Genomic DNA, 26691 nt, shown 5'->3' with positions numbered 1-26691 from the left:
TCTCGCCTTATGAAAGAAAAAGGTGATGAACCAAAAAATATTGTAATAGATATTCAAAAACACACTTCAAAATCAACTATTAAACTTAAAAATAATTATAAAGTTGATTTCACGATTGAAAATTCGTTTAGAGAGCTATTGGGTTTCTCTTCAAAAAATATTGAAAATAACGGGACGTTTTACAGTGATAATGTTATCCAAATATCCTCCGGTATAAATTCAGTATTAATTCATTGTGATTTGATTGATGGTGCTTATAACGATGGAATAAGAACAAATACAATATTTTCATTCAGTGCATACTCAACCCCGATTGGTTATAAATTTAATATGGAACCAAAAAATCTTGTCTATTTACCTGTGTCAGGAAAAACCATATACAGAGTAAATTTTAGGATAACCGACCAAGATAATCGTATGATATCCTTTAATGATGAAATTATATCCATCAGAATTCACCTACGTGAAGTTTTTCAATAAATAAATAATGGTTATTGTGAGAAAACACGAGTTGGTAAAATATAAAATAATTACAGGGGAGGGCATGTTCCTTTCACCAGACTATACAAGGTATGTGGGTAGAGGATACTATAAACCTAAGAGACAACGAGGTGTAGGTCATCAATTTCGAAATAAAGGAGATGGAATAATTGATACTCTAATGGGTATTGGTTCAACCATCCTTAAACATAAAGACCTAATTGGTTCAACTGCTTCTGCCGTGGGCTCCGTTGCGGGTGCTATACAACAAGCTCAAAAGGAGTCTCATAAATTACAAGGTAAAACTCAACTATCTTCACAAGAACGACAAAAAATCATTAAAATACTTGGGTCAGGGTTTCAACAATTTTAATACTATATAAATACAAGTATGGAAGCGATTGATAGTATCTATGATTTGGATGATACGATTATCATTTCAAACTCTACTAAAAAGGAAGACTATTTTAAGGTAAATGCTATTACAGGAACAGACTGGAATTCAAACGGAACAGAAAGTTTTGAAATAAATAATCAACAAACTTACTTGAATATAGCTGATAGTTTCTTGCTGTGTAAATTTAAATTCACTAAGGCTGCGAATAATACTAATGCTACACTCGTAAATGATTTCTTCTGGAAAATGTTTGACAGTGTCCGCCTGTATATTGGAACACAAGAGGTTGAAGCGGTTGATTATGTCTCTGCTACATCTGAAATGATGAAATTTACACTATATTCGTTTAGTGATAGAATGGGTAAGGGAGCTGTTGAAGGTTTTATTCCTGATATGTCAACGGGAACAAATGCTGACCCCGGTTATAGTCAAAGGAAGTCAATGTATAATGATGAAACAAAAGCAGAGAATAGTTTTACCGTAGCAGTACCTCTTAAAGGTATATTTGGATTTTGTGATTATGATAAAGTTTTGTATGGGCTTAAAATTAGATTTCAACTACAAAGGAATGATAATGTAAATAGATTGCTTTTTGGGGCTGAAAATGCTTTTGGCGACAATAATAAATTTGTTATTAATGATTTGTTTTGGTATATTAGTGAATATACTCCTAATCTTAAAACGGAAGAGATGTTAAATAGAAGACTTAACTCAAAGAAACCGCTAAATGTATCATACCTTAAAATAAGATGTCAACACGTTAAACTGGAACACACTACCTACACTTGGAATTTGGGTGTTCTTGAAGGAAAGCCACGATACCTATGGCTCATTTTTAAAAAACCAGATGGAGAGGAGGGTACTAATAAGAATAATGCGCTGAGTGATAATGCTAAGGTGAAACAACTTCGGGTTTCTCTTGATGGCACATTTTATCCGCGAGATAGATTGGAAATTGATTGGGAAAAAAATGATTATGCGGAAGCCTACAAGTCCTACCAAAAGGTGTGTGAAAGTAATGGTAATAATGATCCTATTTTGGATATGGTTGCATTTAAAGGTTTATATACAATCTACGCAATTGACCTGAGTTCTCAAAAGGAAACTATAAAGTCTAATCGAGTGGATACTTCTCTATACATTGAAAGAGGGGAGAATGAAGAAGTTGATGCTTATTGTTTGCTTTTGGAGGAAACAGAATTACAGATTAATACAGATAATGGTGTTATGATTAATATCACATAGGTTTTTTCTCATAAATAAATGGTAGGGGTATATGTTAATCAAATCAATCTTAATAAATTAACATCTTGTATTCAAAATCAAAAGCCTTGTATTATTAATGTTAATACAATTCAAAGAAAAGGAGCTGTAAGAATTGATGTTTTACTCACACACACACAAGTAAAAACACTAAATGATGTTGGATCACTTAAAATTAAAATGACGAAACCTATGTTAAAGAAATATTCAATAGACGAGTCAAGAGGAGGATTTCTCCCGTTAGACGGGTCAATATACAACCAGAACAGCCGTACCCCAAAAAAATTGCAAATTTTAGTTTTATTGCATTTCCTTATATTTTAAGACTTACTTAGGAACATATCAAAAGTTGGACAGAAATGGACCATGGGAAAGTAAAAATTTTTGACATGATAAAAATGTCACAAAACCATGCATGATTCACTACGTCGAAAACGTCTTTGGTTTTTTATTTTTGTTTCTTTTTGTTTATATAAATTAATTTGTTCCACTGAGACCAGCTGCAAAGGCAACATTTTATAACACTTGTTTCGTGTCTTTAACAATGTTTACATCTGCTACCTGACACATGTCTTTAACAATATGACCTCCCAGCATGTAGGCTAATGACCTAATTCCTCACTGGTAGTTGTGCAGCTTGACTGAGTAACAACTCCACATGAATGAGTTAATTACACCTAATTAGGACTCAATTGGACAACGTTGTATGGTAAACATTGGAGATACAATACAATACAACGAAGGAGATACAGTACAATACAACCAAGGCCAAGGCAGTAGCAAAAAGACAGGTAGGCCTATGCATACAATTGCCCCATATATTCTACATGTATTTTGTACTCCTACAACTGTAGTGTATGATGGCATTTATTTTCCAGGTTCTAGAGTTGTGGGGATGCATATTTATTTAATAGGAATGGGACCAGTTGATTGGGGGAAGGGGGGGGGGGGGGGGTTCTATCAGTATGTTTTTCTTCTGGACTATACATATCTTTTCCTGGTGCACCTTGTGACTAAGCAACAGAGCCCTTGTATATAATTCATTTCAGATGCAGAAAGCAATGGGATGACCACTATGCAGATTATTCCATAGTATGTTTCCTCCTAATATATATCTTACATATCATAGGAATAAACTTGCAAAGGACTCGAAAACCAGTGCACTTTGGATCAACTACCAGCGTATGTTGGGAATTGCAAGGGCACTTGTGGCAGCTGATCGGACGGGGTCCTGGGAGATGCATCTCCAAGCCATATCAGCTTGCTTGCCGATATTTGCAGCTGCTGGCCATCCCAATTACCTGAAGTCAGCTCGACTCTATCTCGAGAAGATGCTTGCGTTAGAGGATGACAACCCTGAGGTTCATCAGAAGTTCCAATCTGGTTATCATGTAATCCGGCGCAGTGACCAATACTGGGCTGGCCTAGGCTCTGATCTTGTGATAGAACAGACATTAATGCGCTCACTGAAAAGCCAAGGGGGGCTGACTCGAGGAAGTGGGATGTCAGAGCACCAGAGAGCAGTTTGGACTCTGTCTTCAACCATATCGTCCTCCTACAACCTTGCTATGCAAGAACTGACCTCGAGTAGCTACTCAACAAGTGAACAACATAAGGAGTTGACAACATCCAGGGTGAGTCGAGATGAAGCTGATCGTGGCAAAGTTGCCGAAAAACTGGACAGCTTCACACCATTTTCTGATGACAAGTCATTGCGCAATATCATCACAGGGGTTACTGCAAATGAGGATGTCAATGTTCATGACCTATTCAAAGTAGGTAGTGACATTGTCAAGAAGATGGATGATCACCCAGCTTACTCCTATTCACACAAAAGGAGTTCTAAAGCCAAGACACTTGCATTCAGCAGGGCAGTCAAAGTTGCTGAGGACCGCACAATAGATCCAGCGTTACTATTCCAGAGGTTCTTAGTGGTGTCACAGACGGGAGATCTCCAGATAGGTGAAGTGATGAAATATGAACTCTGCCCATACCCAATGTCTCTTTTTGAGGCAAAAAACATCCTGCGCCAGCCAGATAAACCACAGTTGGCGGAGGCAATAAGGAATTATGCTACAACCAAATCTGACAATGCTGTCAACCAGACAGTTCCAGGAACAGATCACTATGTTCTTGACGGGGGATCACTTATTCACCGCTTAAAGTGGACAGAGGGATTCACCTACAGTTCCATTGCAGATGAATATGCCTCATTTACAGTACGACACTATGGCAAAGCTACTGTTGTGTTTGATGGTTATGAGGCTGGGCCAAGCACAAAGGACTGTTCTCATCAACGTCGGAATAGAAACAAGAATGCCACCAAGGTTAACATTACGGAGTCAACAAAATTTGTTGGGAAAAAGGAGGACTTTCTGTCGAATGAGTCAAACAAGCAGGCAATGATACTGTTGATTATAGAGGTGTTGCACAAGGAAGGCTGTGAGGTGATCCAAGCAGAGGGAGATGCTGATGTTGAGATTGCAAAAGCGGCCGTCGCAAATGCGGCTTCCAGATCTACAACCCTCATTGGAGAAGATACAGATCTCCTTCTCCTCCTGCTCTTCTATATGGTGGAGACAAACTGCATTGAACTCTATTTCCGTTCTGACAAGGCAAAATCAAATGTCTACAATATCAAAGTCCTTCAGCAGATACTTGGAAATGCAGCCTGCAGAGATATATTGTTCCTTCATGCATTAACTGGCTGTGACGCAACGTCTCGTGTCTTTGGGATTGGAAAGAAGTCAGGGTTTCAAAGAATCATCAAGAAAGAAAAGGAACTGATAGACAGCTCAAAGGTGTTCTGTAAACCACAGCAGAGTCAGGATGTTATTGAAACTGCAGGCTGCAGAGCAATGGTGGCATTGTTTAAAGCAAATCAGAACGACTCATTGGCATCGATCAGATACAACATTCTCTGCAAAAAGGTTGCAAGGGCTAAGGCATTTGTCACTCCTGAAAGACTGCCACCCACATCCGCTGCCTGCAAGTTTCATTCTCTGTGGACCTATTACCAGGTAATGGAATGGATGGGCCTTTGTTGTGGAATGGAGCCAACGGAGTGGGGATGGAAGGTAGAAGGAGGAAAACTTGTTCCAGTGATGACAGACAAAAGCCCTGCTCCAGACATACTACTTCAGATGATTCACTGCAACTGTTCAGGGGGGTGCAAAACACTAAGGTGTTCATGTAGGAAGCATGGATTAGAGTGCACCAGTGCATGTGGACATTGCCAGGACAGCAACTGTGACAATATGAGTGTTGAACCAGACATAGAGGAGGAGGAGGAGGACGATGAAACTGGAATCTAAGACTAGAAGGCATATGGTACTTCCACATGTGTCAAAATTGTCCAATTTTTTATATGTTGCTTTCCATGTCATAGACTGGCAGAAACAATCAAAGAACATATATTTGTGCAAATATTTACTTTAAATTGCGAATGGTCTCAGGATTAGCACTGCATAAACTACCAGCAACGATCATAATACAAATATTGGTGCAAAATTAACTTTAAATTGTTAGTGGTCTGATGATTATCAGTCAATTTTTTTACGTTTTATCTGCCGGCAGCCATCTTGTTTTCTGACGTCACTGAGGGACTTTCCCATGCGTCAAAATTGTCCAACTTTTAATATGTTGTCTTCCACTTCATAAACTACTAGAAATAAGCATAAAACAAAAATTTGCAATTTTTTTGGGGTCAGGCAGTATATTGACCCGTCTACGTTTCTAATTCCTTTATTTGCTGGTTTAAGTGCGGCGGGAGCATTGACTGGTGGTATTTCAGCAGCGGTAAAAACTGCTAACGAAAGGAAGGCACAACTAAAAGCTCAAAAAGAATTGGAAAGACATAACAAGGAGTTGGAGAAACAAATTAGTGGAAGTGGTGTAATTGTAGATTTTGCTCAAAAACTTGAAAGTTTACCTGATAAAGCTAGATTGTTGGTTGGTGATATGCTTTCCTCTATCGCTCAAGCGGGTGTTAAACTAACTAAACGGGGTAATGGATTGTATCTTTCTCATAAATAAATGGATAAATGGTTTAAACAATTTGGAAAGAATACAACGTCAAATATAGAACTAGCCAAGTATTGTAAAACACTAAAAATTGATAATGTGGTAATCTGTATGAGAGATGAATTAATACATATAAATAAGAATACAAAGAATATTATTATGAATTTAGACACACAGAATGGTTCTCATTGGGTTTGTATTCATAATAGTCAGGATAAATATTATTTTGATAGTTATGTTATGCCACCACCTGTTGAAGTAATACAATTCTTACAGAATGGTGTTTATCAAACATTTCAAGTTCAAGAAATTAATTCTAAATGTTGTGGTCAATTATGTTTATATGTATTATTTCAACTCAACAATAATGAAAATTTTTATGATATCATTTTTAATCTAATATAAATGACTTATGTTGGAAAAGATGGTTCTATCTTTGGAAAATCCTCCCAGGATATTGATTTATCAAATTATTATACAAAGGCACAGGCTGAACGACAAAAATATAGTATAAGTAAAAATATTAATATGAAGAATACTTATAAATTAATCAATTATCCAAACCCTACAGATGCGAATGACTTAATTAGATTCAGTGATTTATCACACTTGTTAAATAAAACAGCACGTTTTGTGAAACAAGTAAAATTTACAACCACAACACCTGGTTATACTGACCATACACCTTTCCTCATTGAATTTAACTACCTGCTTACAATTGAATTTTATAAAGAAGGACATTTAGTTAATATGCGAATTAATAAATGGGGGTATGATATGCCTGATTTAGGGTATAATTGGTCTTTTTCAATAAACTTAGAAGACCTACATGATTTAAATCAGTCTCGTAAAGAAGAATATTATCCACTTGGTGAAGATAAGGATTTATGTGGAAGTACAATTAGTAAACAACAAATACGTGATTTTAAGAAAATAAAAATATATGATAGTATAGCGATGATTCGCATGACAAAGAAGGAAGGTAATGAGATAAGGATAGAAAGCCAAGGAATACAAACCAATTTGGTAGTGGGAAGATGGGGTGGTATTACCTGTCATAATATTAATCTCACATATATTTCTGATACATAAATGGCAGGAATAAGACTACAAGAGAATTATAATTTTTGTATTCAAGGATACCTACAAGAAAAGGGTGCTCGGTTTTACATACCGTACGAATTGGAACATACACATGGAAATTTTGTCATTAAAAACTGGCCTTATACTGATATTGTTAAACCCACAAATAGAGACTTGTTTAAAGTATTAAATAAAAATGAACTTCTCAAAGTTATGAAATATAAAACTCTTTTAGAAATCGTCAACAAATCTTATTGGTATCCTATTATGAGAAAAATAATTATAGATACAAGAATATCTCAAAATCCAGATGAGTATATGTATAATATTATTTGGGGCTCAAGCTCAAGGGTTGTAAGGGCTGAGGAAGGAATTGAAGAAGAGAAGGAGGAGGAGGAGAGGGAGGAGAGGGAGATGGAAATCAGTGAGATTCGTAAAAGATTAAATGTATTACAACAAATAAATCAATCTCAACGCACCGAAGAGGAAAATAAAGAAAGAATGACTCTTGTGAAAAAATTGGTTTTAAAAACGGATGAGATGAGTTCAATTTCAGGGAGGAGATCTAAACGAGAAAGTGGTATTGACTTTAGTTAGTTTTATTTGTAAATAAATGGAGGAGAGAGTGAAGGCATTCCTTAGGATTCTTTATGTTTTAAAAATAAAGATTGAAATGTATATGTTGAAAACCAAAAAGGCTTTGATACTCTGTCGGAATTTTTCTGATAAATAAATATGAGTTATTGTCTCAAATGTAAAAAGAAAACTAAATCTAAAAGTGTATTGTATGTTAAAGCTAAAAATAATAGAGTTTATCAAAAAGGAATATGTCAAGTGTGTGGTTCTAAAAAGTGTCAATTCATCTCACCTAAAAGTGGAGGGGATATACAAAAGTTTTTGTCAGGAAGTAAATTTACAACAACTGGAATTCCTGGGGAACTACATCTACCTGGATATTCTTTCTGTGGCCCAGGAACAAACTTGGATAAAAGATTAGATGAGGCTGACAATCCTAAACCTTGGTCCAGACCAAAAAATAGGGTTGATGAAGTGTGTATGAAGCATGATATTGCTTATGGGAATACCACTACATTGGATGAAAAACATAAAGCCGACAGAGAAATGTTGTATAATTTGTCTTTGATACAAAATCCAACGTTGAGAGAGAAAGTTGATAGGTTTATTGTGAGAAATTTGATAAATGCTAAATTGAAACTTGGTCTTGGTTATTCACCCTCAAAAAACTATTAGACTCTAATGATGTCATCAAGACTGAGGAGCTTTTGGCTGAAGAATTACACAAACCTATAATCACAAAGTTTAAAAGAAGGAAGGTTTATTCTAAATACACCGACCACATATGGTCCGCTGATTTAATTGAATTGAATAATGACAGGGGATACAGGTATGCTTTAACCGTTATTGATTTGAGGAGTAGATTTGCCTGGGTTGTCCCTTTAAAAAATAAAAGGGGTGATACTTTAATGTTAGCCTTTAAGCTAATATTTGATCGGGATAAAAGGAAACCAAAGAAGTTATGGACTGATGAGGGAACAGAGTTCTATAACAAAATATTCATGAAATTTCTTAAGGGGAAGGGTATTAAATTATACAGCACCTTTAATGAAGGAAAAGCAGTTGTTATTGAGCGTTTTAATCGTACTTTAAAAGAGAAATTATATAAAAAATTCACACAACTCGGTTCTCAAAAATGGGTCTATTTAATTCAGGATATTGTAGATAATTACAATAATACAGTTCATTCATCAACAAAATCAAAACCATCAGAAACATTTACAAAATTAGAATATGAAAAAGAGATTAATTTGAGAAAACCCAAGTTTAAAGTTGGTGATATTGTAAGAATATACAGATGGAAAAACCATTTTGAGAAAGGTTATACACAAAAATGGACTCGTGAATTATTTAAAATCATTGATGTAATGGATACAGTCCCTTGGACTTACAAATTATATGATATGAATGAGGAAGAAATATTGGGTTCATTTTACTCACAAGAATTACAAAAAACAAAACTGATAAGCCATTAAACAACAACCATCCATATATAAGTATATAAGTGATAAGCTAACGGGCTACCATAAGTATATAAATGATAGAACCAAGTACCATGTAATCAACCTTGGTATATACTTTAATTTAAAAATGGTATGTGGGAGAGGAGGCGCTCAAACAAGAACATTGAGGGAGGTTTACCATTTTATCTTAGCTCAGTTAAAATATCTTAATAAAAAACCAAACTCAAACATATTTTTTGTTAATGTATTAGACGGTGAGGAGAGTTGTAGGAGAATTAAATTATTTCCCACACATAAACAAATATTTGTAGGGTCGTTGTTTGAGTGGGTCAAAGATGATTCACCAGATGATATTAAGAGTAAAAGGTTAAAAGATCCATAAGGTCAGAAGGATCACAGGTTCACACTAGAGATCTGTGAACCCCTATCCCTCACACATACACATAAGTTAAACCCCAACTAAAGTTGAGGTTAAACTTTTGTGTATGTGTGAGTCATAATAATATACAGCCCCCAACCCAATCCCATCCCTAGCTCAATTAAAATATATTCATTATGTATTAGCCCAAGTAGATTAATTGACTCATGGTCCAAAAGGTCAAAGGGCCCATAGTCTTTTGGATTAATAGGGATGTTTTTTCCAAATAGGGGGAAACGTCATTAGATAGGGATTTCCCATGTTAAACGGAGGTGTCCCAGAAGCAACATTATTACACTACTGACGTCTACCGCAGCGGATACGCGACGGAGGGTTTTCCCGCCAAAACCGCGAGGAATTGAGAGCTGCTGCCTCCCGACTTTGCCTCCCTCTCAAGCAATCCACCTCAAGCCCTACCTGCCTGCAATATCCCCTGTGTAAGTGTGAACGTCCTGTCCTGCTCGTTGTCTTGGGATTAAGTAAAAATGAATAGTGTAAGTTAACGATTCGCTGTGTTACTGCTTCTTCCATCCATTGCTTGTGTGTGTATAATAAATCTGTTCTTCCTCCGTATTCTTCTTCTTCTTCTTTTTCATTCTCTTTCGGTCGCTTTAGAGGTTTCCCGATTGAATATCTGTGGGGCGATCTGGTCAACGTCGGGTGGAATCGGGTTCTAATCGGGGAGTAACTGTTCGGACGCGGTTAAATACACCACCGCTCGGTCAATATAACATCTAAAGCCGCGTCAGTAACAATTGGTTGTCAGGAGTTGGATTCGGACCTGGGACTAAATTTGTTAGGCCCAAATTTTGGAACACCAATTGTGTTATAGCAGTAACAATTGGTGTCGAGGAGTTGGATTCGGACCTGGGACTAAATTTGTTAGGCCCAAATTTTGGAACACCAATTGTACTATTAGAGTAACAATTGGTGTCGAGGAGGGAGATCGGACCCGAAATCGGACCCGAAGCGCGCTTAACGCGCTCAAAATTACAAGCTGCCGAAATTTATTTTGTTTTATAAAGCAAAACCCGAATTTTGAGATCGCGCCATGGACAATCAAGGCGATCGGATGTCGGTGGGAGAGATAGACAGGGTGGAATCGACCCAGGACCTCAGGGAAATGTATGTGGAGGAAAGGGAGGAGGAGAAAAATGGCAATGTGGTTGCGGAGGTTTCAGACGCACAAAATGGCGCTCTCGCGCACGTGGTTGAGGGGGCCACGGCCGCGGAACCAATGAGTGCGACCCAAATGCAAGCCTTCATGACCCAATTCATGGTGGAAATGCAGAAAAAAAACGATAGTGAGAAAATGGAAAGCAGAAAAATGGGGGCCCTTATGGACAGGCTAGAAGCCAAAATGGGACAAATGGGGAACCGGATGGAGGCTCAGAGTGAGCAAATTGAAGCAACAATAAACGGAATGAGGGCCGATAGGAAGGAAAGGGAGCAGAGGGACATAGACCGCAAGTTGGGCGAAAGGGTCCCAGGGGTGCACGAGGAAGTAACGCGGGTCGAAAAGCGCTGGTTGAGCGAAGCGGAGGAAAGCGCGGGTACAATGACGGGGGTAGAAATCGCGACACGGGGTTTGGAAAAGCCGACGACTGATGAGGTAGAGGGAATTTTATTAAAGCCAACGGTCGTCGAGGTGAGTACAGAAAAAGCGGAAGTGGGCATTGAAATTGAAGAGATGACGGAGGTAGCCCGGGAATTGCAGGGAGAAATGGAATATGTGCAAAGTCCCTGCTCACATCACGATGCTGTGCTTAACCCAAATGGAAGTTTGCAGGTTCGCGTGGAGAAAAGGATCCCCCAGGTGAGTCGTGCTGTTGTGTATTGTGCGGGGAGATTTTGTAAGAGGATGTTTAGCGACAAAAGAATTTTCGCGCGCTTGGGATCGAGGAAGCACGCGGGCGTTGGTGAAGGGTCCCGTGTGAGTGGAAATGGCACGCGTGGGAGGAAAAAGTGTGCGTCGGCGAGTGGGTGTGTTATAAAGTGTGGGAGTGAAACCGAGTGCGAGCGAGAATGCACGTCGGTGTGTACGGGGTGTGACACAGGGAGTGAGAGCAATACGGAGTGCACGCCCATGGTGAGTGTTACGGAGGACGTAACGGAGGAGAGGTGTGGACCGAAGTGTGCGCAAGAGGTGTGGTGTGTAACAGAGAGAGCGTTGGTGGAATGTACGGACGGCGTTGGAACGCCAGGTTTTGTGAGGGTGAAAGGGGTAGCGTATGCTTGTAAGCATGCAAGTAAAGCATCGACGGTAACCAGGTTAGCGGTTAGGGTGACGGATAGCCGATGCGAGCGCTCGGTGCGAGGGGTGCTTTGTTGGGTGCGAGGCCCGGCGCGGGTCGATGCTGCGTCGCTTCTCTTCGAAGCGTCGTTGCCGATTCGGGCTTGGCCCCGCCCCGCACGGTCGAGTCCGGGCTTTGTCGGGCGAGGCGACCGGTCCGGTTCGAGGGCGAGTGGGAGGAAGTGGAACGGTGCCCCCTCGTGGGGACGGGGTTCCGACCGGGGGAGATTGAGCCATCGGGCCCGGGACCGCAAGGTGCCGCGCCGAGATGGTGCGTGGAGCCTCGGTCCAACCAAACCACCTCCCTTGAACCGAAAGCCGGACGGATTCAACCTGCAGGCAACCAAACCACCCGAATTCATTGCTCGGCTTTACGAAGCCGAGTTTAATGATGTCATGACGCACCGAGGCTAGGATATAGCGGACTGTGATGATGGTGATCGTGATAGTGATAGTGTTTTGATCCGAAATTTAGAAAAGTGAGTAGAATTGGCAGTAAATGGAAAATTTTTGAATTGGTTGGAATTTGGACGAGCAAAATTGATAGTGGAGAGACCCCCGATGTGGTGGGATGGCAAATCCACCATCCCTCACAGAGTGGGGCAAATGCGCCATAGCTTATGGGGTGTATGGCAGTGAAAACTAGCCCGGGTGGGTTAGGTTATATTGTAGGGATCTAGCGAAGATGACATTAGGTAACGTTAAGATTAGTTAGTGACTGATACCTGTAGTGGGGACGCAGGTAGTTTAGTGTGGATGATAATGACGTGGGAGCGCAATAGTTTAAAGGGACGACTGGGAAGCGCAAGTTTCAGAAGGGAGTAGTTAGCTGAGATGATGCCGTGTGTGTGAAGATTGAACAGGTGAGAATTGAACAGGTGTGATTGCACAGGTGTGCAACTGAACAGGTGGATGGAGCAGTGTATGAGTGAGTGATAGTGATTGTGTATTGTGATGACCAAATGGTCCAGGAAGAAAGGAGGGTGCAGGTGGCACCAGGTGTGAGGGCACAGGTGTGCAACAGCAGGTATGGAGAATGGTAGTGTGGAATAAATGGAGTATTGGAATGGATGGTCGTGGAGTGAGTATGGTGGAAATTGTGGAGTGGAGTGGATGGTGCGAAGGTGTGAATGGGGGAAGAGTGGACCCCCATCACGGATACCCGGGGCGGGTAGTGTAAGTGTTAGGTAGAGGGTACAGGTAAATTGTGGTTGGATATTGGCATCTGTGGTGCGGATGCAGAATGGTATGTGGATGGGTGCATTAGTGTTGTGGAAATGGCTGGGCGTGTAGCCTGTTAGTGTGTGTAGTTGGTTTGGGCACTCCACCACTGTAAGGATGTCGGCCAGGTGAGGCCGCAGGTGGGCTCTGGGAGCCGGTAGTAGTTGTTGTGGATGGGGCCCGAGGATCCGGAGGACGGACCCGGGTAGCCCAGTGCCAGAGGGCACCAAGTGGGGTGACAGAGCCAGGAGGGGCCTGCCCCAGTTAGATAGGTTAGGGTGAGGAGCTAGGTAAGCTCGGGTGGCAACTACAGTGGTGGAGGTGTGCAGGTGGGTAGACCTGTTGGGAGAGCTAGACGTCGCAGCCCAGAAATTGTGCGAGAGCACCGGGAGATGAATCGGGGGAGTGAGACCCCAAATGGAGAAGCACCACAGTTTGGTCAATGGGAATTGGTTATTAGAACCCATAGTGTAAGTTGGCCAATGGATTGGCAGGGCAAGACCCCGGGTAGTGTAAAGTGTGTTAAAGTCATTTAGAAAATAGTTAGGATGAAGGATCTCCTCGCACCATCTGCATCCACTCACCTGAGGTGACAGGTACTCCACACCATGCCATGTTTTGATTATTTTTTATGATGCAAATGTTTGGATTGTGAGACGCATCATGACGTGGGTGTGACATTGTGCGTAATTCCATCTCTCCCTCCTTATGAGGATTGATGATGAATTGGTGATGGCAAATTTTGAAGTAGAGGGATTGTGGTGACGAATTTGGTATAGGGGAAATATGGGGAAGACGTGACAGTAGTGACGAATTGGTAATGTGTAGATTTTGTACATATGGGGTAAGGGCAAGGGCAAGGGTAGGGTAGGTGACAGGGGGGTGACGTACGGTAGGGACGAGCTTTCTCACTTCGCCCTCCGTACGCATTTCACCTTGCATTGCCTTATTGACGTGTACCCTTGTGACCTTACCCCTCGCTCAATTGTCTTTCTTTTGTCTCCCACATGACCTGTGCGCCATTGGGTGCCGAGGGGAGCGTGCATGAGGTGGCCATTGTGCGCCCGAGATTCCCAGAACCAGCATGCATTGCGTTGATGTACCACTTTATGGACCGCTGTTCTGCGGCCAAGTACCACTTGATGGACCCCAGGTTCTGGGGCAGGGCACCTCTGTTGGAGACCGGCCATAGTGGCCAGGGAATCTTGCTTGCGGACTTCGGTAAGGTGGCACCTATGCCAAACAGGTGGACCACCCTTAGTTGGCCCCTGAGGCCCTAAATAAAAACGAACACAAGTTGTGCTTTTTATTATGTCCAAATAGGCCGCATGAAGCCAGAAGACGTCGGGAAGAACATCGGCCCAGCAGAGAAAGTGAAGACCACCACCAGTTGTTTTGTTGTGTTTATTAAGAACCATGGTGACTACGCACCGAGTGGTGCTTTTGGTGCTTTGTGGTGCTTGTGGTGCTTTTGGTGCTTTTGGGTGCTTTGGTGGTATTGGTACTGGTGCATCGATGCAATGCGTGCTGTCTCCTCCCTCCCAACAGGAATTTCTTTTTCTTGTTCCCTAAGAAAAAAAAACAAAAAAAACACACAGGTCCTGGGTTGCGTTGTAAATAAGAAATCACGTCATTGTAAATAATGCTCCCCACCGTAAATGTATAGTTTGAGAATAATTCCGTAATTCGGTTAGCTGTGGGCTTGAGTCTGTTAGACAGGGTGCAATGCAATAGGGGGACATACTTATTTGTGTTTTAAGATTGTCACACTCAGGGTCAGGTTAATTGTAGAGGGAACTACACCTACGTGTCACACTAAGTTAAAGTTTAGTAGGCCCGAGTACGGGCCTGAAGAAAGGAGGGTGCAGTGTAACGAATGTGGAAACGTTACAATGTGAACGTTACAAAAGTATGGTAACACCCTGTTAATGTAAATAATGGTCGCAGCCGTCCTCCTAGTTAATTCCATGAAACTTACACGCAGGTCACGATATATCTTTTAAATAGTGTATTTCCTTATTCCATGTAGGCTAAATATGTGTTTCCCACTAGATTGACTTTGCATTGTATCAAACAAAATAAGCGTAGGCCCTTCCAATTTCCCCAAACATCTCCGCTCTCCAAAGTTCCTTTCAAAAGGGGAGTTGTTTTCAATCCCGCAGGCCGCCATTGCCCATGTGCTTTGAGTCGGAGAAGAAAGGCGTGTCTCCACCTCGTCATAAGAGGGAAGGAGTGAACCAGCCCTAACAGCCAATCAGCACCGTGGTGAGCGACCCGGTAGGCGTGCCCTCGGAGCCGGCGGCTTGATTTCGCCCGAGGTGATAAAAGCGACTGTAAGGGACTGCTTTAAGAGATGACCTGGGAGATGAGCAAAGAGGCGGCACCAAGAGGAGCGGTGAGATGCGAAACGCTCCAAGCCAAAGAGGAGAGGTACTTGGCAAGGAAACCAGCTTTGGAGAGACGCGCTGAAAGGAGGGAGACGGCTCCACCACAAGAAGAGGAGCAGGTGTGCCGAACCAGCGCGTGACGTCTACCGCAGCGGATACGCGACGGAGGGTTTTCCCGCCAAAACCGCGAGGAATTGAGAGCTGCTGCCTCCCGACTTTGCCTCCCTCTCAAGCAATCCACCTCAAGCCCTACCTGCCTGCAATATCCCCTGTGTAAGTGTGAACGTCCTGTCCTGCTCGTTGTCTTGGGGTTAAGTAAAAATGAATAGTGTAAGTTAACGATTCGCTGTGTTACTGCTTCTTCCATCCATTGCTTGTGTGTGTATAATAAATCTGTTCTTCCTCCGTATTCTTCTTCTTCTTCTTTTTCATTCTCTTTCGGTCGCTTTAGAGGTTTCCCGATTGAATATCTGTGGGGCGATCTGGTCAACGTCGGGTGGAATCGGGTTCTAATCGGGGAGTAACTGTTCGGACGCGGTTAAATACACCACCGCTCGGTCAATATAACATCTAAAGCCGCGTCTGTAACAATATGATTGTGGTATAACTTGCAAACTACATAAATTGCATAAGGAAAGAAGAATAATAATGCAAGTCATTAGCACAATTCAAACTAGAACGGCACTCAGTAGAGAGCATACCTCCGCCTGGTGAACAGTTTATGTTTTGTATCCCACTGATAGGCCGGCTTCTGGATTCGGACCTGATCCAAAATCTAATCTGCTTGTTCTTGTCACCTAACCAACTCATCCACCAAGTTTATTCATAACTCGTCCATAACTTTTTACAATATCATGTTATGTATCGCTTTTCACCCGATCTCTCAATGGTGAAGAATCAATTAAAAATTAAATAATTCTTGGAGCCGAATCCATATTCAGATCTTCACCAAAATCGAGACGATTAGTCGTTTTCGCACACATAACCTCTCCACCAAGTTTCGACCAAATCCGTCCACAACTTTTCAAGATATCCTGCTATATATCATTTTTGGCCATATTACTCAAAAGTGAAGAATTACTAAAAAATTCTACTAGCTTGATCCCGATTCAGATCCTCACCAAAATCAAATCGATTCTTCCTTGTCACACACACAACCTGTCCAACAAGTTTCGTTCAAATCCATCCTAACTTTTTGAGATATCCTGCTATATGTCGTTTTTAGCCCTATCTCTCAATGGTGAAGAATCACTTAAAAGAATTAAATAGTTTTCATATCCCAATCCATATTCAGATCTTCACCAAAATAGAATCTATTTGTCCTTCTCAGACACCCAACCGGTCCACCAAGTTTCGTCCATATCCGTCGACAACTTTTTGAGATATCCTGCTATGTATCATTTTTGGCCCTATCTCCCAATGGTGAAGAACCACTTAAAAATTCTAGTAGCCGGATCCATCCGAATCCGGATCTTCACCAAAATCTAATAATTTCGTCCGTGTCACATACGCTACATCTCTGCCAAATTTCGTCTGAATCCGTCCACAACTTTTTGAGATATTTTGTTCACAAACGGACAGACAGACAGGGGTGAAAACATAACTCCATCCACCTTTGGTGGCAGAGGTTAAAAGGGGAAAACCACGTGGAACACCATGTAGAATCGCTTTCTGGCTGGAATCACACTTATTAACAGTCGTGAATTGTTGACGGTTATTAAGATAAGAAGCAACACCCCTGATACCATGAAAATTCATGCTTAAACAAGAGAATACTATGGTCAATTGTGTCGAAGGCTGTTGACAGATCAATTACAAGCCACATTGGTGTGTTTATCAACTAGAGTTGTTACATAAGAGCTAGGTCAGTGGAGTGTTTAGATCTAAAGCCAAACTGTTGGTCGGTCATAAAGAAGGTTGAATTTAGAGATAAACTTGGAAAGACAGTTATAAACAAGGCGTATTAAGATATAAAAAAAAAACAAAACGAAGAATATAAGTTGGTCTGGAATTGTGGATTTCTCGTTTATCGCCAGATTTGAAGAGGGAAATAACTTTCCAACAACTTTAAGAGTAGAAGGGACAGATCCATAGGAACGCAAGATTGAAGATAAAGGCAATACGTTGAGAAATAAAGGAAACCACACCTTTAACTAGTGACTAATTGATTCCATCAAAGCCACAACTAGTGATGTTGTTTCGCTCTTTACCAATTTGAATAATTTCACAAGATTCAGTCTGTGTTGTGAGAAATAAAGAGCCATTGGGGTTATGTAAATAATCAGTAAAAATTGTGTTCGTACGTGGAATTCTATTGGCAAAAGAAGTGCCAATGTTAGTAAAATTAGAATTTAAGGAATCAGAAATATCTGTAGAACGGATCATTCCAGATTGTGGAATTCTTTGTATTTGCCGTTTCCTGATGTTGGATTATGAAGAAAACGTTGATACAAGCTGGTTTTGTAATTGCACAGATTTAGAATTGATTTGAATAGCGAGGGTCCATTTGTTTTGAGTTTGCTAAGTGTTTTCACGATAAGTGGAAAATGAAAGTTATAGGTTATTTTAAAAATAGAGAAAAATATTTTATAAGCAGAGTCAGATAATTCAGATTGATAAACCTCACTCCGGTCAGAGGATTCAATATCTGAAATAAAATAATTGAGTGTCTTACTGTTGATCTTTCTGATGATGCAAGTTCTTTTGTCTATGCACTAGTTCATTGAAAAAGATGAAGTGATCTGAAAATGAGGGAGATGGTCGGTAATGTCGATGTACATTATGCCTGCAGTAATATTTTGATCATTATTGGTCAATGACCAATTAGTGTGGCAGGCGGTAACAATTAGTGTGGCAGGCGGTATGTGGAGTGATGCGAGTTTGTCGATTAGGGGATGATAGCCTTAAGCAAAGAAAGTGTCAATAAAGATGAGTAAATTCAGGTACAACTGTTTAAATTCAGGTAAAAGACTTAGAGATCGCATTAAGGCAGGAGCCTGGTGACGTCGGGCAGGAGTCTGGTGACGTCGGGCAGGAGCCTGGTGACGTCGGGCAGGAGTCGGGTGACGTCGGGCAGGAGTCGGGTGACGCCGGGCAGGAGTCGGGTGACGCCGGGCAGGAGTCGGGTGACGCCGGGCAGGAGTCGGGTGACGCCGGGCAGGAGTCGGGTGACGCCGGGCAGGAGTCGGGTGACGCCGGGCAGGAGTCGGGAGACGCCGGGCAGGAGTCGGGCGACGCCGGGCAGGAGTCGGGCGACGCCGGACAGGAGTCGGGCGACGCCGGGCAGGAGTCGGGCGACGTCAGGGTTTTTACATTTGTTAAGTGGAGTACCAGGAGTTCTGTAGACATTACCTACAATTAAAACGGGACTTTCAAAATGATGTAATACGCCCCAGAATGCACTGCACGCATGCGCAGAAACCTGCTAAAATAGTGATCTTCGGAGCATGTGAACTTCTATTGTGCATGCGCGACAGGGTTTATTTACCTAAAATGGCTGACAACACTTCTAAAAGAAACCAAAATACTTGGAAAAGTACCTGAGAGAAAGCTGGGGTGTGTTTGGTTCGAGGGCCACAAGAGAAATTGTACTCGATTTGTTTTGCCTCTACAGTATTGCTAAACGAAGTGTGTGTGTGTGTGTGTGTGTGTGTGTGTGTGTGTGTGTGTGTGTGTGTGTGTGTGTGTGTGTGTGTGTGTGTGTGTGTGTGTGTGTGTGTGTGTGTGTGTGTGTGTGTGTGTGTGTGTGTGTGTGTGTGTGTGTGTGTGTGTGTGTGTGTGTGTGTGTGTGTGTGTGTGTGTGTGTGTGTGTGTGTGTGTGTGTGTGTGTGTGTGTGTGTGTGTGTGTGTGTCGCTGCTCACTTCTATTAAACAGGAAATAGTGGGAACTCGACACCTCATATCCATAGATATTTCCTTTATTTTCCTGAGTCCGATTTGCATCCAGGTACACAGCAATTATGGATAAACATTTTGAAATTGCCACTCTTTTGTTTAAATGTTGAAAATGATGTTTAAAAGACTATTTGAATTACAGATGTTTCCACTATAAATGGCAAGTTAACAGTAAAATTATTTATAAACAGACAAAGTGAAGTGAAATTATGTGTCTGTTTCAGGGAGATCCTGGTCCTGACAACTCTGAAACTGGACCGAATGGAGAACGTGGATTCCCTGGACCTCAGGTAGAAATAACTTTCATCCACGAGGACACAATATTTACCTCGGGAACAATGGTTGTGCAGCATAAAGTGGAGATTTCAAACTTTGTGGAAAAAGGAAAGAGGAGAAACCTGAAAGATGTATCCATATCTTGTAAAAAAAAAAGTTTGGTTTTGTTTCTAAGCAATATGATTATAGGGGTTCAAAATTGAGGATAGGTAAATGGGCCACCTGGTATATATTTGAACACTGTGCCGGGTTTTGTGTTCTATGAACTCTCTTGTTTACATGGTGATTCTTTTTTTATTCTAATATACATATGGACTTGTACGTACATGAAATCACTCTGGACATTCAACATTGTACACTTTTACATGACTCGTATAAAGTCATTGTGACAAATGAACAAATCTTCACAAATTATGTGGCATCTAAAACGTCCTCATCATCTCTCTCTCTCTTGCTCTCTCTTGCTCTCTCTCTCTCTCTCTCTCGCTCACGCTCTCTCTCTCTCTGTCGCTCTGTCTCGCTCTGTCTCGCTCTCTCTCGCTCTCTCTCTCGCTCTCTCTCTCTCTCGCTCTCTCTCTCGCTCGCTCTCTCTGTCTCTCTCTCTCTCGCTCTCTCTCTCTCGCTCTCTCTCTCTCGCTCTCTCTCTCTCGCTCTCTCTCTCTCTCGCTCTCTCTCGCTCTCTCTCTCGCTCTCTCTCTCGCTCTCTCTCTCTCGCTCTCTCTCTCTCGCTCTCTCTCTCGCTCTCTCTCTCGCTCTCTCGCTCTCTCTCTCTCGCTCTCTCCCTCGCTCTCTCTCTCGCTCTCTCTCTCGCTCTCTCCCTCTCGCTCTCTCCCTCGCTCTCTCCCTCGCTCTCTCCCTCGCTCTCTCCCTCGCTCTCTCCCTCGCTCTCTCCCTCGCTCTCTCCCTCGCTCTCCCCCTCGCTCTCCCCCTCGCTCTCTCCCTCGCTCTCTCCCTCGCTCTCTCCCTCGCTCTCTCCCTCGCTCTCTCCCTCGCTCTCTCCCTCGCTCTCTCTCTCGCTCTCTCTTGCTCTCTTTCTCTCTCTCTCTCTCTCTCTCTCTCTCTCTCTCTCTCTCGCTCTCTTCTCTCTCGCTCTGTCTTGCTCTGTCTTGCTCTGTCTCGCTCTGTCTCTCTCGCTCTGTCTTGCTCTCTCTCTCACTCTCTCTCTTGCTCTCTCTCTCTCTCTCGCTCTCTCTCTCTCTCGCTCTGTCTTGCTCTCTCTCTCTCGCTCTCTCTCTCTCGCTCTCTCTCTCTCGCTCTCTCTCTCTCGCTCTCTCTCTCGCTCTCTCGCTCTCTCTCTCTCTCGCTCTCTCCCTCGCTCTCTCTCTCGCTCTCTCTCTCGCTCTCGCTCTGTCTTGCTCTCTCTCTCTCTCTCTCTCGCTCTCTCTCTCGCTTTCTCTCTCTCTCGCTCTCTCTCTCGCTCTCTCTCTCGCTCTCTCTCTCGCTCTCTCCCTCGCTCTCTCCCTCGCTCTCTCCCTCGCTCTCTCCCTCGCGCTCTCCCTCGCTCTCTCCCTCGCTCTCTCCCTCGTTCTCTCCCTCGCTCTCTCTCTCGCTCTCTCTCTCTCGCTCTCTCTCTCGCTCTCTCTCTCGCTCTCTCCCTCGCTCTCCCTCGCTCTCTCCCTCGCTCTCTCCCTCGCTCTCTCCCTCGCTCTCTCCCTCGCTCTCTCCCTCGCTCTCTCCCTCGCTCTCTCCCTCGCTCTCTCCCTCGCTCTCTCCCTCGCTCTCTCTCTCGCTCTCTCTCGCTCTCTCTCTTGCTCTCTCTCTCTTGCTCTCTCTCTCTCGCTCTCTCTCTCTCGCTCTCTCTCTCGCTCTCTCTCTCGCTCTCTCTCTCGCTCTCTCTCGCTCTCTCTCTCGCTCTCTCTCTCGCTCTCTCTCGCTCTCTCTCGCTCTCTCTCGCTCTCTCTCGCTCTCTCTCTCTCGCTCTCTCTCTCTCGCTCTCTCGCTCTCTCTCTCGCTCTCCCTCTCGCTCTCCCTCTCGCTCTCCCTCTCTCCCCCTCTCCCCCTCTCCCCCTCTCCCCCTCTCCCTCTCTCCCCCTCTCCCTCTCTCTCCCTCTCTCTCTCCCTCTCCCTCTCTCACAGCACTCCTCATCTACTTGCAGGTTGCTATGTTTCCTTTCCTCTTTCTCTCCTCCTCCTGTTCGTACATCCCCTTGTTGTGTTAACCTGTTATCCCCACTGCCTCACTGTCAATGTGTTACCCTCTACCCTCACCTCACTCATCCATGAGCTTAGACCTTGTGTTCAAAAACAGGACTCCGCGTATTATGAACCTTGGATTCAGATCAGAACAATAATAAAGCAAACATAAAAGTTAATCTTTTCTTTGTTCATCATTCTTTACATCTATCTATAATTCCAGCAATCTCTGTGTGTCTGTCTGTGTGTCTGTGTGTCTGTGACCGCTGTTTCTCGACAACCACGGGTCCGATATACTTGAAACTTGCCAGGTATATTGCTGGGGACCCGAGGATGTGCCTTTTCAAGGTTTGTAATTAATCGGACAAGTACCTACCGAGCTATGTCCAAAAAACGCTTCAACCAATCAGAGAGCAGCGAGCTATCACGTGTGCCGAACCGTTAATGCAATGCAAGCGTTAATGCGTTAATGCAAGGCTTTTCTTTTTTTCCCTCTTCTCTTTCTACTTTTCCTTGCGATTAAATTGCAAACAGCCAAAATACGTTGGCGCTAATTGAATAATTGGCCATTAACACTAAAATAATCGTAACTGCGATATGCCAACTTCCGGACAGTGCAGCCTTCCATGTTGTTGTTGTTTGCAGCAGCTGTTTGCAGCAAGGCAAGGCTTTTCTTTTTTTCCCTCTTCTCTTTCTACTTTTCCTTGCGATTAAATTGCAAAAAGCCAAAATACGTTGGCGATAATTGAATAAATGGGCATTAATAGATAGATAGATAGATATGCGATATGCGAACTTCCGGACAGTGTGCGCGTTACGAGCTGACCGCCATTACGGTACGTAATTCGATTTCTTATGCGCATTATTTCTCCAATTCAGTCAGAGCGAAGGGCGGAAGCGAAGAGCGTTGTTATTTTTTGTTTACGGGCGTACGGGCGGGGTAGAGCGTACGGGTAGCGTTTTTTTTTTTTTTTGGCAAGGAACGGGCACCCACGTACGGGCAATGCCCTAGTATAAATAATGAAGAAAAAAAATGAACAAGTTTTAGAGCAAACATCTATCTATAATTCCACTAATCTCTGTGTGTGTGTGTGTGTGTGTGTGTGTGTGTGTGTGTGTGTGTGTGTGTGTGTCTGTGTGTCTGTGTGTGTGTTTGTTTGTCTGTGACCGCTGTTTCTCGACAACCACGGGTCCGATATACTTGCAACTTGCCAGGTATATTGCTGGGGACCCGAGGATGTGCCTTTTCAAGGTTTGAAATTAATCGGACAAGTAGTACCGAGCTATGTCCAAAAACGATTCAACAATCAGAGAGCAGCGAGCTATCACGTGTGCCGAACGTGGCGAACAGACTCTGCCTCGGACGGCACATTTGAGAGCGTATTCATTTATTTCACGTTGGCAAACTATGTTGGCGTTAAACTATGTTTTAAAACTAATTAAAACTAATTTGCGATTCATCGTAACTGCGATTTGCGACCTTCCGGACAGTGAAGACTTCACTTCCGGCAGCCAATCACAGAATGCGTTGTTGCGAGCCGAGCCGAGTGCGTGCGCCATTACGGTTCGTAATTCGATTTCTTCCGGAGAAAATAATAATTTCTCGATTTCTTATGCGCATTATTTCTCCCAGAGCGAAGGGGCGGAAGCGAAGAGCGTTGTTTTTTTTGTTTACGGGCGTACGGGCGTACGGGCGGGGTAGAGCGTACGGGTAGCGTTTTTTTTTTTTTTGGCAAGGAACGGGCACCCACGTACGGGCATGCCCTAGTCTATCTATAATTCCAGTAATCTCTGTGTGTGTGTATGTGTGTATGTCTGTGTGTTTGTCTGTGACCGCTGTTTCTCGACAACCACGGGTCCGATATACTTGAAACTTGCCAGGTATATTGCTGGGACCCGAGGATGTGCCTTTTCAAGGTTTCATATTAATCGGACAAGTAGTTACCGAGCTATGTCCAAAAAATGATTCAACCAATCAGAGAGCAGCGAGTTATCACGTGTGCCGAACGTGGCGAACAGACTCTGCCTCGGACGGCACATTTGAGAGCGTATTCATTTATTTCACGTTGGCAAACTATGTTGGCGTTAAACTATGTTTTAAACTAATTAAAACTAATTTGCGATTCTTTCGCTTTCCTGCGCGTTTGTGCACGCTATGGCGATTTCTTTACCAAACTCCGCAAGCCGTTCGCTTTGGACCAAACCATTTCATGTAAATAGAGGGGGGGGATTGTCACCGTACTCGCAAGCCGTTCGCTTTGGACCAAACCATTCCATGTAAATAGAGGGGGGGGGGGGGGGGGGGGATTGTCACCGTACTCGCAAGCCGTTCGCTTTGGACCAAACCATTTCATGTAAATAGAGGGGGGGGGATATAATTTAGATATATATATAGTACGGGCATGCCCTAGTCTATCTATAATTCCAGTAATCTCTGTGTGTTTGTTTGTCTGTGACCGCTGTTTCTCGACAACCACGGGTCCGATATACTTTAAACTTGCCAGGTATATTGCTGGGGACCTGAGGATGTGCCTTTTCAAGGTTTCATATTAATCGGACAAGTAGTTACCGAGCTATGTCCAAAAAACGATTCAACCAATCAGAGAGCAGCGAGCTATCACGTGTGCCGAACGTGCCGAACAGACTCTGCCTCGGACGGCACATTTGAGAGCGTATTCATTTATTTCACGTTGGCAAACTATGTTGCCGCTATGTTGGCGTTAAACTATGTTTTAAAACTAATTAAAACTAATTTGCGATTCTTTCGCTTTCCTGCGCGTTTGTGCACGCTATGGCGATTTCTTTACCAAACTCCGCAAGCCGTTCGCTTTGGACCAAACCATTTCATGTAAATAGAGGGGGGGGGATTGTCACCGTACTCGCAAGCCGTTCGCTTTGGACCAAACCATTTCATGTAAATAGAGGGGGGGGGGGGGGGGATTGTCACCGTACTCGCAAGCCGTTCGCTTTGGACCAAACCATTTCATGTAAATAGAGGGGGGGGATTGTCACCGTACTCGCAAGCCGTTCGCTTTGGCTTTGCGAATGGACCAAACCATTTCATGTAAATAGAGGGGGGGGGGATATAATTTTACATATATATATAGTACGGGCATGCCCTAGTATTAATAATGACTGCAAAGCTGTTGACAAGGATTTGCAAGGAACCTCAATGCAGGAGGCCATAAGTCTGTCAAGCCTGTGCAGTCGTGCCAACATCTAAGTACGCCCTTATCCCCACTACTTGGAGATACCTATCTAACTCAATTTTAAAACTATCTACTGTTTTTGCTGTCACTACATTTGCAGGAAGAATTTTCCATGCTTTTTATTACTCTCCGAGTGAAAGACCCTTGCCTTATTACCGTATTAACTCTCCTCTTCTTTACTCTGAAACTGTGGCCCCTGGTCCTGCAAGTGTCCATTCTGCTGATAAAGCCATCTGCACTTATTTTATCTATTCAGCAACTTCTTGATTTACACCAGAGTTGCGTTCATGAAGATAGTCATGTAAATGAACAACGTGTAAATTAAAACTAATTTCTCCATAAGAAATAATGCAATAGGCAGAGGATAGGGGAGTGCTGCCTCAATCCTCATTTTTATTGTCCTATTTTTAACGTCACAGTGGTTTTTTTTAATTTTAATGTTTATGTTTAAGATATAAACAATGAAAAATTGGGGAAAAATACAGCCTACTGTTGCTTTTAATAAATTCTAACAACTAAAAATAGACAATGAAAGAAAGGGGATGTTAACACTCACTATGTTGGCTGCTGCTGATGATGTGTTGTTGTTTCTGGAAGTGGTGGAGGGGAAAGGAGTGGAGGAGTGGAGGAGTTCTAGGGGTGTTGAGAACCTACTGGCATCGTCCTTTGGCTGTTCTTTCCCTTCCTTTTTGATGTCATTCTCAGCACTATTTCTTATTGTTCACAACATAGACTCATTAAGGCCAAGCACATGTCTCATAATCAGCTGTACAATCACCTCTTTCATACCGTTCTAAAACATCCATCTTTACTTCAACAGTGATGGCCCTCCTCTGTCTTTGCTCGCACTACTAACCTTGCTACTTCACAGACGCTTTCCAGTCATGAGAATCCAAGTGATACGTTTATTACAGCGGCACAATTCATGCGCAAAATGAGAAACACATCACTACACTACAACGCTAAGATGGAGGGTTTCTGGAAACCGGGGGAGGGGGAAGGCAATCCTGCCTGCATCCTGCTGTTATTGTGAACACGTTTTCATGTTGTTCAGTGTAAAAATGTAATTGCAGCGTTACTCATGCGCTCGAGTTGCGTAATTCCAATCGCTCACGAATGTAAATTTAAAAATGGTATAAATGACAGGTGCCGCACTATTCCAAAAACACGCCAATAGAAGACGTGTAAAACGCGAGCTTACCGTATCACACATCGTGTTAAACATCTCCATCAACTCGCACTCGCCTCTTTTATAATGTAAATAGGCCTATGTCCTTCAACCATTCCTTGTAGATTAGTCTACCTAGGCCCAGATTCAATCTACTTGCTCAACATTGTACCCATTCTTAGTTCTATGGCAGTCGTACTGTAAAATGGGGTAAATAGGGACAGCAAGGTGAATAGGGACACAAACTGAAAAAAAGTTCGGAAACATTTTTCGCTGAAAATTGATAACCATACTGATTTGTTGATATTTTTGGTTGAAAGTGTTCTCTTGTTTTAAAAAAAAGCAACTTATAGTCCCTATTAACCCCATATATGGGTTAAATAGGAATAAATAGGATTTTTATGGCT

The 26691-nt window shown here is 42.8% G+C and overlaps 1 protein-coding gene across 3 annotated transcripts in view; it reads left to right on the top strand.

Annotated features, from left to right (window-relative positions):
* The window catches only part of LOC137430769 (collagen alpha-3(VI) chain), a 205190-nt gene that overhangs the window by 87652 nt on the left and 90847 nt on the right, over positions 1-26691 (top strand). For all 3 annotated transcript variants that reach the window (XM_078781945.1, XM_078781946.1, XM_078781947.1), the window contains one exon: positions 19723-19788. In XM_078781945.1, coding sequence (XP_078638071.1) covers positions 19723-19788 — 66 coding nt within the window. The remainder of the gene's footprint in view (positions 1-19722; positions 19789-26691) is intronic.

The sequence above is a fragment of the Myxine glutinosa genome, chromosome 7, assembly GCF_964187855.1.
Source record: "Myxine glutinosa chromosome 7, kmMyxGlut1.1, whole genome shotgun sequence".
Lineage (NCBI taxonomy): Eukaryota > Metazoa > Chordata > Myxini > Myxiniformes > Myxinidae > Myxine > Myxine glutinosa.
This window is presented reverse-complemented; position numbering and strand designations above follow the sequence as displayed.